Consider the following 13,176-nt stretch of genomic DNA (forward strand, 5'->3'; position numbering starts at 1 on the left):
GATGCTTTGTTTCCTTAAGACTTGTACAAAACCCCTTGTTCTAACCTTCCTTTGCCGTGTCTTTCGCGGATCCTATGTACTGTACTTTTAGTGCTGGTGTTGTGTGGGTTGTTTCTTCTCTTCAAATGGCCTGTGTCTCATATTGATTTACTGACGGGGAACATGCTCATGTCTGATGGATATCGACTGCCATACTGTATTTACAATGATGTCTATTTCCGCTGCTAACACGTCCATAATGTGATCATTTCACTCATTAATGACTACTAGTCAACTTGAAGATAGCTTCACAATGGATCAAGTGATAGCCAATGAAGTAAGGCCAAGTGCATTCAAAGCCAAATCAAATAATATAATATTAAAATGATGGCATCAAACTTCCAATTCAAGCAGTAAATAGCAGTATAAGAATCAATTGTCGACCAAGATCAGAAACTAGGAAGAGAAAACCAGCTATCAAAAAAACCAAAAACCTCAAAAATATTAGAACTAATAAAACTTGAACGAAAATGATAGCAAAGTTCAATCCAATGCGGAAAAGAAAGATTCATCAGCAGAATATGCCACTAGGTCTGCGTTAATGGTTGCGTTGAATGGAAAGTCCACCTGTTGGCTCTTCGATGACTGTCCCCCCCAAACATCTTGATGAGACCGATGATCGAACCTTGATCCTTCAAAACATCATCCCCCATAGTAATGGAAATATTGGCCGTTTTTCGAGTATGCATTTTCAGTAGATACTCATAGATTGAGTCTTTGATGGTGATCTTGACAAATTCCACATCTGTAGACTTAGCGATTCTGTAGTAAAGTTATTTAGACGGGCTCATCCCAGACATCGATTGCCATTTCTATCAGATTTGCTTGATCGAAGATGAAATCGCCCTCCGGGGGCCCGTTCGAAGTCCGGAGCATGACTTGCGCGAATGGTATGATCAAGGGATGGCCCACAGTTTTGGCGATCCCATTCGAGGCACGATAGACTTTGACGGTTTGCTCCAGGGCTTTGGCGTACCGTGGGCGTTCTCTGGTTTGTGATTGTACACCAGAATATCTCTCGATATGAAGTTTATACGGATCTTTCTTAATAGACGCAATGATGACGGCTTTGACTTCGCCTTTTGAGTGTGAGATCCACCAGTCTGCATTCACTCTGAGGTGCCGTAGGCTCTCCGCCCACCCGCATTCGAGGACAAGTGTAGGCCATTTGATTGACCTCCCCGGGGGGAGAACCCTTGGACGGAAACAAGAATCCGGTTCCTTTATGTAGCTGCCATCTTTGTGTGTTTTAGAACGAGTTGCTTTTAATGCATGAGCAAGATTCATTAATTGGGTTTGGTAGGCAATTTCCAAATCAAAGAATCCCGAAGAAATCTCATGTGGGCCACCGGGGAGCTTAACGATCATTCGTCGAGTGTCTGCGTCGTATGTAATTTGGCATTTACAACCAAATACGTCAACACGCTTGTCGATCGACTGCTCTACTAGGTCAGGGCTAACATTTGTGACAAGAACATATTGTCCTCCCTTTCCTAGCTGGATTGCTTCTAATAGACGCTTCCTAATACCAGTTGCACTTGATCCGACGATTCCTGTTGTGCCTCTGGGCAAGCTTTGGGCTGACATTAGGTTATCGTCCTCTTTCAGGTCACCTTGGTATGATGGGGCTGTCGCCAGACGGCCAGTGTTCACGAGTGTAGACATTTTGCAAAATGTTTCCCGGCTATGATAGTGATGTCAGTGATGTCACTTTTCGTCATGAACCATAGAAAGAAGGATATGGGGTAGAATCATAGGAGTATGTAGTACTGGTGAAGTATATGTATAGGAGTGTGTATGATCCAGTCTGAGTGGAAGAGGATAATGATGATCAGGGAAGAGTAAGATGAGAACTAAGGCTAAGGCATATGTGAGATTTGGATACTATCACACCTCTACCTTTCATATCTCACCTTCATCTCTTACCCCATCCATACCCTCTCCAAACATCTGACCTCTAGAATTGACTCATAGACCACGGACCAGGATAGGAGCATGACACGAGATATCAGAGAGAGGTTCAAGAGGGAAGGGCTATGATGATAGTGAGTTCTAGAAGATAGAGTTTACCTTGTCTTTCAAACGACAGGATATTGGTGCGCTTTAGTACATAAACGAAGATAACAACCAGCATTACCAGCCTGAATGTATGAGTTGTATTAAACAGTGTATCATAAAACGATCCTAGGATGGAACCGGAAAGCAATGATTAAAAGCAACTAATGAAGCGACACAGTATCATCTGAATAAAACATGTATGGTGAAGTGGGAATCTCCTCTATGGTGAATAAGAATAGGTGGGCACAGAACTGTGAAAAGTTGGCTGGAAAAGGATGGGAAGATAAAGGAAGCGTGTAAATAAGGCGAGGCAACACGGTAGGTGTTTGGAAAGAGCCCATGGGCATTACCAGGAGCATGGCCACTAGACCACTGTGATGAATCTCTTGAATACAATGCCGTAAATCAGCTATAAGCGGGCCGTTTGAGGCCATGCATATGTAGGAGATGCAGCGAAGTAGATGCACACCTATGGCAGCTAAGCTTCCATTTTGGTGATCGGCGTTAATCAACATTCGTCGCGTCGACAGTTCGCCCAAGATCGCTGGTCAACGAGTACACGGACAGATCTGAGAAGCTCTCGTGGGTCGGAGCGGGTAGTTTAGTCTTGTTGATCGGCTGTGTGGCACGCTTTCCAATACGGCTGTCGGGTGGAAGATGGACAGGAGACATCAGATCGCGAGTTTGGCCAGGAAAGAGGCCCTTGTCAAGGTCACTTTGCCACAGCCTGCGTGACGCATCAAATGCCTTGTTGACTAGTCCTCGTCGAAGCTCTTCGTATTCTTCAAACAATGTGATTAGCTGACAGTCGGGATTCTCCGCCAAGAGTTTGGAAAATATAATCGCATCCTCTACCGCATACGCAGCCGATTCATCGCGCGGAGGCATCTATATTTGTATTAATCCTCTTACGAACCCAATGCCGTTAGTGGTGATGGAACTTACTGCGTGCGCGGCATCGCCGAGTAACAGTATCCGATCTGTGTACCATTTTCCTCGTTGACGAACCTGGTATACAGGGTATAGTATCCAATCCTCGGTGCGATCAATGATCTCGCGGATGTACGGTAGACTTGACATGCCGAACTGCGCCCGGACCAGGTAACGCATTGACATCCTCATGTTCTTCTGTGCCGCCAGGTCCGTTCCCGACATCGCCTGGTATTTCTCGATCAGGTGTTCGCTCACGCGAACGATAGCCGCCACAAAGAGCTTCTCGTGTTTTGGGTCGCAGTAGCTCGTTAGGAGCGAGCTATGCCGGGCGAGGTGTACCGCGGTTTGAGTAAAGGGCATCGTTGCGGTAAAGTTCCGGGCGTCGGCCATGCTTTGTATGAAAGAGATACCGGTATACTCGGATCGGTTGCCGGGATCTACGATTTTTGTTCGTGTCGCCGAGTGAACTCCATCGCATCCCAAGACCAAGTCCCCTGTGGCGGTTGAACCATCTTCGAACTGCAATGTGACATTCTCCGCCGTTGTGTTTCCTCTGACTAGCTTTTTATCGTAGTGAACCGAGACATTGGGCAGCCTGCGAGCCACTGCCAGCATGGCTTCCGACAAAGCGCTGCGCAATACCCGACGACCCTTATAGCCACCGTAACCATGTCCGTTCTCATCGGTAAATCGGAGGGGCCCCAAACGGCGGCCGGCACGCACGGAAAACAAATCAATGGCGTCCACTTCAATCCCAGCGTGATCGCTCATCTGGTTCAACTCGGATAAGACCCCTAACTCATCGAGGTACCTTTGAGCGACCGGTGTCAAACTGATGGCGCCGCCTGACGTCGTGAGCTCCCGTGAGCCATCATACACCGTGATTTTCAGTCCGGGAATGACGGGGGCGAGCTCGTTGGAAAGGGCAATAGCACTGGCGAGACCAGCAATGCCCGCACCGACGACGAGAATATCGCGCGACATTGTGGGGAACCCCTTGTGCTTCGTTTTTCGCTCGGGGAGGCCGACAGGCACACTGTCGTCGGAAAGTGGTAGGAAAAGAGGGTCACAGCGAGGATAAATCTGTTGGAGAGGTCACACAGGAGCAGATATCTGCCCTGCAGTTCGATTCATGATGTTTCGTTGTAGCATGCACATCGTTGCACTGGTCAATGGTTTAGTGTCAATTTAATTAATTTTTCTAATTTTTTTTTTCTTGCCCGTTCCATCTTTCCCCATTCCAGATTGGGATGTTCTCCGCGCCCGGCCGAAAGCTCTGTTAATTCGGGCGGTCGGTTAAACGATGCCGGCAAGCAGAGCCAATCAAGAGTTCACATTGCCACCCCTCAAATGTCATATCCAACGTGAAGAAATTGGCGTTCCATGGATCCCCCGAGAACCTCTCTGATTGGCAGCCCACGGCATAAGCTTATAGCGCCCGGGGGGCAAAAATAGATGGGTCTAGACATGCAACTTCCTTTCTTCACGGAACCAACCGATCATTTTGATCTATATCTCACCTGTTAAGCATCATGTGGTCTTGGTATTGGCAGGAGGCATCCGGAGAGCGGAGCATCGGGAACTGCATCCGCTTGAAATTAGGCAGTATTCATCATGATCCAGGATCGATAACATTTAATACACTACATGATATGTACAGAAAGCCACACTTGCCGAGGCACGAGTGCGTCAATAGAAAATGATTCCCCTGTGGAATCGGAAACTCTCAACAGCGAAGTTTTAGTCATCGTTCAGGGTGTATTTCCATATTCCATTCGGTAGCAGCGCTTGCCGCAATGTCTCCAGCTTCTTTTTCAACATGACTGTCTCCGCCTCCAACTCCCCAATATAATTAACGGCATCGGTCAGAGCTGCCATCTTCTTAGAAGCGTGCTTCCTTTGACAGTAGAAGCGGGGCCTGCCACTTCCAACCCCTCGCGTGTAATAACCTTGCAGAGACGACTCAAGTGCAGCAAAATTCTTACTGAGGTTCTCCCGGTAGCGTTTCTCAATTCGGTTATGTGCTGAGCGCCGTGATGAGGGATGCGCTGGACCTTCGTGAGGAGTAGAACTGGGTGAGCCAGATGGAGAGGATGGGGGCGGCGATAACGAGGCCACGGTTGAGCTCGAGGCTGAGCAATGAGATTGCGGGGGCAATGTGCGGGTTCTAGAAGAAATTTTCGACGGGTTCTGTATTGAATCTTGCTTGAGTGGCGGTAGCACGGGCACGTCCTCAAACTGGTTGGGCGCCGCGAATGAATGCTTCGGAGATGCCCAATTCTGGTACGCTTCCCACGGGAGAAGGTCTGCAGAAGATGGAGACCATTGTGACAAGTAGCAGGGAGAATCGGGAATATCTTGAGAATTCGGCTGCATAATCATTAGATCATGGACTAACTAGGTGACGAGGCGTCTTTCCCCACAGGGTACTTACTCGTCGATGAGGGTTGGCGGGCAGTGGCTCAATGATCGTATTAAACGCAGACATCGGCGCCACATCGGCATCTACGCCAATTAAATTATCCCATGCATAGGGAAGATCTTGGGACTGGAGTTTCCACGGGTGTGCAGAAGTTGCGGGCATTTTGCGTTGGTTGGACCGGCGGATAGTTGGGGGTACCGAACCATAAGGAGAGGGTTCAATAGCCTTAAATAAACCCGAGTCATTTCGGAATGGACGCCGCGGGTATCCAGGATGCAAAGGATTTTGCCATATGAATTAGACAGGTCAATACCAGGATTGATCTCCGACATTAGGGACTTTTTTCTTTTCGTGCGATCCTTGTAGAAAATGAGCTCATGCGACGCTGTCTGGACCGCGAAACTTTGCGCTCGGCTCCGACTCGGCGTTAGCAGGGTTTCTGTGCTTAAGCCTCTTTTCGTCCCCGTTAGCCCTAAGTCACAATTTAATTCGTGGCATTGAAGCCTCGTACAAGATTGATTGCTGAGTAGTTGATACTTGCTTCAGCAAGGAGAATGGCAGGCTGTTTTGCGGTGTTGGTATGCAAACCTTCAATTCTCCGACATATTCTCCTACCTGGCCATTACTGTAACCCCACTCTATCACAACAATGTGCTGGTGATCCTAGCGGAGCTATGATTATTCTTCAAAAATAGGTAGGACGAATGAGCGACATGATAATAATATGTAATAAGGGCATAGATAAAAAAGTACGCTATTCTGTGGGGGACTAGTAGTGAAACGCTGCATTGCAACCATCCACTATGTCCATTAGTGCTGTCGCTGATAAGGGTGGCAAGATGACCCTTGTTGAAGATTCTTTTCTAGCGCGAGCGATTGTATATTCTAGATTGATGGCCAGATCAACGGCGATCATCTTTGCAGCGGAAAAACATTATCACCTAGGCTAGCCCATCCATTGGCTGCAGATCGCCCTGTTTGCTGGTCTGTGTTCCTTGACACTTTGTGGAGAACAGACCAGGAAGTCTGCTGAACACGTTGCAGCACTTCTGTCGAATAATTTGGTGATCGTACACCAAATCATGAACCCGTTCAGGGTACCGCAAAGAGGTTTTGAGTAACCGTCTGAGATTATCATGATGTCAACACACATTGGCCGGAAGTGAAAGAGCGACAAGCTATCGATAGGCTCGGAATTGACAATTGACCAATGCTTGTTTGGGAGGGGCATGATCCTTCGTCCCGTGCATGGCGTCATAAATCGTCGCTATCAGCGAAGATCCTAATTATCAGTTAGAAGTGGTCGAAGAAACAAGAGTCAAAAGAAATTAAGTTTGGTCTGTTAGCGGTGTGCTTCGCCCACGTGCGCAGCTCACGAGAAATGAGGGGTTTCTTTTCTTTTTAGGCTACTAAACAACTAAACTCAGCAATACCCCTCGCCAGAATTTTTTTGCTTAATTTTTTTTTCTCTCCGTTAGACTTATTTCCAAGAATTCTTCGCACTCAATCTCAATCACATCACGACTGTCACAATGAACGTCTTCCAAGAGCAACGAGGAATGATCTCTCTTTTCGCCTCCGAAGGCAAAAGAGAGGGAGCGATTGTTGCCGTCATCCTCGAGGAACTCAAGTGGGTCCCCTGAACCATAACAATCCCTATAAATCCTGGCTAATTGCCTCTGTTTCAGACTCCCCTATCGCCTTCATCTGATCGAAAAAGCAGAAGATATTGATGCGAAAAGCCTCCCCGTGCTCAGGAACATCCAAAGCGACGGCGAGTCCGTCGATCTTTCCGGGTTCCACGATGTTGTGTCGTACCTGATTGCGCGCTATGACACAGCGCACGAAGTGTCCTATAAGAAGGGCTCTAAGGAGGATGAGGAGGTCAATAAATTAGTCGCATCTTTAACTGAGCCCAATGCAGCCCATCCGGAAGAGCACCGCTTCGACCTCGATGCAAAGGATGATGGCATCCCCTTCGCCAGAAAGGCTATCAGCCTGTATCTTCACCTTGAGCAGCATCTGCAGAAGTCGCACAGTAACTACCTTGTGGGCAAGAAATGGTGCGCTATTTTATATAATCCCTTCATATTGATTCTATATAAAGCTAACCATGTGCAGCACCCTTGCCGATCTCCTCCACTTTCCCTACGTGGCTGCCGCAGGCTCAGCTGGCCTCGACCTTGAGAGGTTCCCGGAGCTGACAATATGGTTCGATCGGGTTTACCAGCGACCGGCAGTGCAGAAAGGCTTCGCTGCTGCTCATATGAAGATCCGGGGGTAGAACTGCTCGCCTATCGCCAACTGACCACACCATTAGTTGTCAGTTGGCAGAGGCTGAAGTGATGTGTAGTGGACCTTTCGCTCTTTTATTTCTCTTCATAATTGTAACCACTATTCACGTTTTCTGTATAGAGTAGTGTACGCTATAGATATATACTAGGTTGCTATAGATCAAGGTCAGCGATTTGTACATTCCATCGGCTCTAGCTCTAGACAACTGATGACTTCCGTCAACGAAAATGGATTGCTCAGCGAGTCTGAATAATTTCTTAACGCCCTGCAATATAATCGTACGTTACAAATATACTCGTGTGAGACGCACCTTCTACTTCCGAAGAGTCTAGAATCACACTGCATGCATGAATGATTGCGGAGCAATGATCCACCTTATAAAAATAGTAAATGCGGGGAGAAGGCATGTGACTTCCGTTGCCTCTTATGTTAGCATAGGGTAATCATGATGATGATATCACCGTCAGATTCGCTGACTGAATCTCCCGAGTAGTTATGACAGATTTCCCTTGGCTTCCCTGTGCGGCCAACTATGGTCAGCCAAAGACATTCTGCTGGAGCCGAATACTGGTTGGCTTCGCCATGTGTCCAGTCGCCTGACTCTCGCCTCACCGGTCAGGACACCCGTGCTTTCCCGTACGGTCGTACGAGGTCTTCCGTCACGTCTGATTCACTTTATAGATAAATGTAAGCCAACATCAGCTATAATGCTGGATAATACAGCCGCTCCACACTGAATATCAACCTACAAATACATATCCTTCACCATGTGTATCGCCTTTTTTTCCACCGCCCATCCCCAATATCGCCTCATCATCTGCAACAACCGAGATGTACGTATTCTGCACGCTTCATAGACCAATGCAATATCAAATATTGACCCCGCATCACAGGAATTCCTCCACCGACCAACCTCCCGAGCAGACTGGTGGTCATCTCCTCATTCCCACGTCCTCAGCGCCCAAGATCTTGTGCGCCCCATCCACCCCACCTGGCTGGGTATCACAAAGCAAGGCCGCATCGCTGTGCTAACAAACTACCATGAAGACACTTGCGCAAAAGCCGTCGGGAAATACAGTCGCGGCGAGGTCGTCAACAGCTGGCTCACATCGTCGCCGGATAGCGCGCAAACCACCCAAGAGTTCGTGAACCAATGGACCACCAACGGGGAGTTAGCAAATATTGGCGGATTTAACCTTGTGTGTGGAAATGTTATGGAGCCGCTGGCGATTTTGGCCAGCCGAGCGTCGGAGACGGAACCGATTCTCTGGGTTGCGGACAAACCGGGCCAAACGGTCGGGCTGAGCAATACGGACTACGATGATCGGTCTTGGCCGAAAGTTGAGAAGGGGGAAGACGCGCTTGTTGATGCGATTGCGGGGCATGTTCAGAATCAGGAGAGCGAGGACGATTTGATCGAGAGGCTATTGGGCGTGCTTAGTGTGGATACGCTACCTCGATTGAGCAACGATGCTGGAGTTCAGGAATACATCCCACACCTTCCGCAGAGCGTTTTCATTCCACCTATCGGCCGTGATAAACAGGCGCGGGATGAAGCAGAACTGCCAGCTAAGCAGGACAAGAGGGAGGAGAGTCCAGTGCTACCGTCGACTCCTGAGGGGACACCCAATCGTGCATATCTAGAAGGGTTGTATGCGACACAGAAGCAGACGGTCATCTTGGTGGGGTTCGATGGGCGAGTCCGGTTCTTTGAACGTACATTGTACGACGATGATGCTCGGCCGGTCTCTACAGAGGCCCGTGACCGGTCGTTTGAGTTCCGGATTGAAAAGTAGACGCCATACAGGGGGCTTCGGTTTCACGCGATTCTAGTTCGCCCATGTATATTTAGAGAGCATTGCGGCGTTTTGGGGATATATCTCTCGAATCATAAAGTTTAGTGATGAATCTGATCCAGTCTATTGGTATGTCGGTCATTGAATAGTTTTGGGCTCAATTCCCACGTCAATGGCATCATGCTGTTGATCACGTTGTCTTCATTTCGGGACACAGGAATTCATCGGCATCCCGATACCCCATGACGCGGCGAGCTTAGATTAGAGTCGCATGTCGTGTGGGTTCATTGTGGAGCACTGATTGATATCAACCGGCCATAGTTCATGCCTCATGAGTGATTACTGTCGTTATCAGTGTAGAATCCGTCCAAGATTTTAGCGTTCTTCGGTTCCCTTATTTGCCCGTATTATAGCGCCAGCTTCTGTACTTTCGTCGCACACAGTATTCCTTAATAAGACAAAGGGCCAATGCCCAGATCGAGCGGTCCCGACAAATAACACGGTCTTGTAGGCCCAAAGGGTAAGGCAAATGCGGTTCCGGAATGGTTCGGAGGTGCCCGTCCGCAGCTACACTAATGATTATCTTCTACGGAGCCACGCCGTTCCTGATCCCCTGTCATGTTGTTTTCCTTTTTCTTGATTTATGTGTGGCAAACTGCGTTGTGATCCCCACTCAGTATTAGAATTAGGTGAATGTGAACACTTGGGTGATTCACTATCAATAAAACATGACGATGATTAGTTTAGGCATCTTTCATTCATTCTCTTGTCACACGTCTACGATTGCCCGAGTACCACCACATCGGACCATATCGACCTGTGAGAACAAAGGGAGTCCCACTGCCATCAGCCCATCACGGGACGTGGTATAGTATGCGGAGAATTCATGTCTTACCCTGCTTTCCACCCCAGATAAAATGAGTTAACCTTGCTGTCTCCAAGGATCTGTTGTCCTTTTTACCACAACATCATCGTACTAGTATCGACATCACTAACACCTACCATTTCATTTAACTCTTTGACTAGATTCACACCATGACCAACACTATATTAGATAGTTACTCTTCGAGACGCAAACTCCGCCGCATTGGCATCCTGACATCCGGAGGAGATGCCCCGGGAATGAATGGAGCTATTCGTGCAGTCGTCCGCACAGCGATCCAGAACGGCTGCGAAGCATGGGCAATCCACGAAGGCTACGAGGGACTCATCCAGGGCGGTGCAATGATGCATCCCCTATATTGGGAAGACGTTCGAGGCTTTCTATCGCGTGGAGGGACACTCATTGGATCCGTACGCTGTGACCGTTTTCGTGAACGAGAAGGTCGTCTTCAGGCTGCAAGAAATATGGTGCTTTTCGGTATCGACGCCCTAGTCGTCTGTGGTGGAGACGGAAGCTTGACCGGGGCAGACCTCTTTCGATCCGAATGGCCAGAGTTGCTCAATGAGCTGGTGTCAACTGGTGTTTTGACCGTGGCGCAAGTCGCACCACATCGGAATCTGAATATTGTTGGACTTCTCGGCTCTATCGACAATGACTTTTCCGGCACGGATGCCACCATCGGATGCTATTCTGCGTTAACACGGATCTGCGAGGCAGTCGATGCAGTTTTTGATACAGCTTCCTCTCATCGCCGAGGGTTCGTCGTCGAAGTCATGGGTCGACACTGTGGCTGGTTAGCGTTGATGGCTGCGATCGCAACTGGGGCGGATTGGTTGTTTATCCCGGAGAGGCCTCCGCGCGATGGCTGGGAGAATGATATGTGCTCAATCATCACCAAGGTACTGTTATCATTACTCTTTCTCCTGCTACACACACTTTGACAGGCCGACGTACTAATAATGCACCGATGCTAGAACCGCAACCGTGGCAAACGTCGCACTATCGTTATTCTGGCAGAAGGAGCCCAGGACAGCAACTTGGATCGCATTTCGTCGTCTGCGGTGAAAGATGTTCTGAGCAAGCGTTTAGGACTCGATACCCGCGTCACTGTTCTGGGTCATATCCAACGAGGCGGATCCCCATGCGCATACGACCGCTGGCTATCAACGTTACAGGGCATCCACGCCGTCAAAGCGGTGCTGTCTATGACTCCTGACTCGCCCTCTCCGGTGGTGATTATCCAGGAAAATAGAATCAAAATATCATCTTTGGCTGAAACTGTTGCCCTAACAAAGGAGGCTAACGCCAGTATGCATGCCAAAGAATTTGAGAAAGCAGCAACACTTCGGGATCCCGAATTCATGGAATACCATAGCGCGTACCGACACCTGAACACGAGTGATCATCCTAAGATGGCCTTGCCCAAAGATAAGGTATGCTCCTAATAACCTTGATCAAATATAAATTTAGCCTAATGTAAGTTACAGCGCATGCGGGTTGCTATCATTCATGTTGGCGCCCCAGCTGCAGGCATGAATCCAGCCACACGCGCAGTAGTCGCCTATTGTTTAACCAGGGGACACACCCCGATCGCCATCCACAACGGTTTCCCTGGTCTCTGTCGGCACCATGATGATACCCCTGGCTCGGTTCGTGAAATGCAATGGTTGGAATCTGGTGACTGGATCAACGACGGCGGGTCTGACATTGGGACCAATGCGGGACTACCATTAGACGACATGGAAACGACAGCTCAATGCTTTGAGCGGTATAAGTTTGATGCACTTTTCGTTATTGGAGGCTTCGAAGCGTTCACAGCCGTCAGTCAGCTGCGCAAGGCGCGTGAGCAATATCCTGCTTTCCGGATTCCGCTCGTCCTTCTCCCAGCAAGCATGTCAAATAATGTCCCCGGCACAGAATACTCCCTCGGAAGCGACACCAGTCTTAACACCCTTGTTTATTTCTGCGATGTTGTTCGGCAATCTGCGTCCTCCTCCGGGCACAGCGTATTCGTCGTTGAAGCGCAAGGGGCCGAGTACCAGGCGACAGCTGCGGCGCTGGCCGCGGGAGCAATGACTGTGTATACGCCTGATCGAGGAATAACTCTCCAGAGCCTCTCCAATGATATTGAGTACCTCCGCCAACAGTTCTCAAAGGATCACGGTGCCAATCGCTCGGGAAAGCTGATCATCCGCAATGATCAGACATCCACCATATACAGTACCGCCGAAATTGCAAATATTATCAAACACGAGGCCAAAAATCGCTTTAACGCGCAGGGCGTAGTGCCAGGACACTTCCAGCAAGGCGGCAAAGTCTCACCCATCGACCGCATTCGCGCGTTCCGTTTGGCCGTGAAGTGCATGGAACATTTGGAAACATTTGCGGGCCAGTCTCCGGATGAAATCATGAATGATGAGAACTCAGCCACGGTGATCAGCATCAAACAGTCTCGTATCCTTCTACTGCCGATGGGAGGTCTTACCGGAGTTGAAGCTACCGATACTGATTGGAAGCGACAGCGGCCGAAGACTCAGAACTGGTTGGAGATCCAAGAAGCTGTGGACTCCTTGTCAGGACGCTCGTCTCTGTGTGCAATTCCGAACTGAGAGGCATCCACTGCCATTTTTCCATAATCTAATGTTTACGAAGAGATCTGCGATTGTAATTCCGTTAATACACCAATAATGAATTCCAACTTCCGTATCGTCTTAGCTCGAATGAATTGACATGCTTTTTTTTTAAAAAAA

General features: G+C 48.7%; 6 protein-coding genes across 6 annotated transcripts; 3 read left to right on the top strand and 3 right to left on the bottom strand.

Moving 5' to 3' along the window:
- Positions 1-297: 297 nt before the first annotated feature.
- Positions 298-2,345, bottom strand: BDV27DRAFT_26623 (uncharacterized protein). Its single transcript, XM_032076167.1, has 2 exons — positions 2,110-2,345; positions 298-1,723 (listed from the first exon to the last, which is right to left on the bottom strand). The coding sequence occupies exon 2, from the start codon at positions 1,702-1,704 to the stop codon at positions 817-819; it is 888 nt and encodes a 295-aa protein (XP_031924735.1). The 5' UTR covers positions 1,705-1,723; positions 2,110-2,345; the 3' UTR covers positions 298-816.
- On the bottom strand, positions 2,346-4,199 carry BDV27DRAFT_26622 (FAD-dependent oxidoreductase). Its single transcript, XM_032076166.1, has 2 exons — positions 3,043-4,199; positions 2,346-2,985 (listed from the first exon to the last, which is right to left on the bottom strand). The coding sequence occupies exons 1-2, from the start codon at positions 4,012-4,014 to the stop codon at positions 2,602-2,604; spliced, it is 1,356 nt and encodes a 451-aa protein (XP_031924736.1). The 5' UTR covers positions 4,015-4,199; the 3' UTR covers positions 2,346-2,601.
- Positions 4,200-4,611: 412 nt separating this feature from the next.
- Positions 4,612-6,125, bottom strand: BDV27DRAFT_132752 (uncharacterized protein; the record flags this gene model as incomplete). Its single annotated transcript, XM_032067947.1, has 2 exons — positions 5,465-6,125; positions 4,612-5,400 (listed from the first exon to the last, which is right to left on the bottom strand). Coding segments are annotated over exons 1-2 (776 nt in total), but the record flags the coding sequence as incomplete, so codon positions are not given.
- A 256-nt stretch (positions 6,126-6,381) lies between these two features.
- Positions 6,382-7,925, top strand: BDV27DRAFT_132754 (glutathione S-transferase family protein). The gene is made up of 3 exons (XM_032067948.1): positions 6,382-7,082; positions 7,141-7,515; positions 7,574-7,925. Exons 1-3 carry the CDS (start codon positions 6,985-6,987, stop codon positions 7,734-7,736), a joined length of 636 nt encoding a protein of 211 aa, XP_031924738.1. The 5' UTR covers positions 6,382-6,984; the 3' UTR covers positions 7,737-7,925.
- A 111-nt stretch (positions 7,926-8,036) lies between these two features.
- BDV27DRAFT_132756 (NRDE family protein) lies at positions 8,037-10,185 on the top strand. The gene is made up of 2 exons (XM_032067949.1): positions 8,037-8,580; positions 8,641-10,185. The coding sequence occupies exons 1-2, from the start codon at positions 8,515-8,517 to the stop codon at positions 9,541-9,543; spliced, it is 969 nt and encodes a 322-aa protein (XP_031924739.1). The 5' UTR covers positions 8,037-8,514; the 3' UTR covers positions 9,544-10,185.
- Position 10,186: 1 nt separating this feature from the next.
- BDV27DRAFT_132758 (phosphofructokinase 2) lies at positions 10,187-13,176 on the top strand. The gene is made up of 3 exons (XM_032067950.1): positions 10,187-11,325; positions 11,401-11,859; positions 11,914-13,176. The coding sequence occupies exons 1-3, from the start codon at positions 10,579-10,581 to the stop codon at positions 13,033-13,035; spliced, it is 2,328 nt and encodes a 775-aa protein (XP_031924740.1). The 5' UTR covers positions 10,187-10,578; the 3' UTR covers positions 13,036-13,176.

Source organism: Aspergillus caelatus (assembly GCF_009193585.1).
Source record: "Aspergillus caelatus strain CBS 763.97 unplaced genomic scaffold BDV27scaffold_166, whole genome shotgun sequence".
Classification (NCBI taxonomy): domain Eukaryota; kingdom Fungi; phylum Ascomycota; class Eurotiomycetes; order Eurotiales; family Aspergillaceae; genus Aspergillus; species Aspergillus caelatus.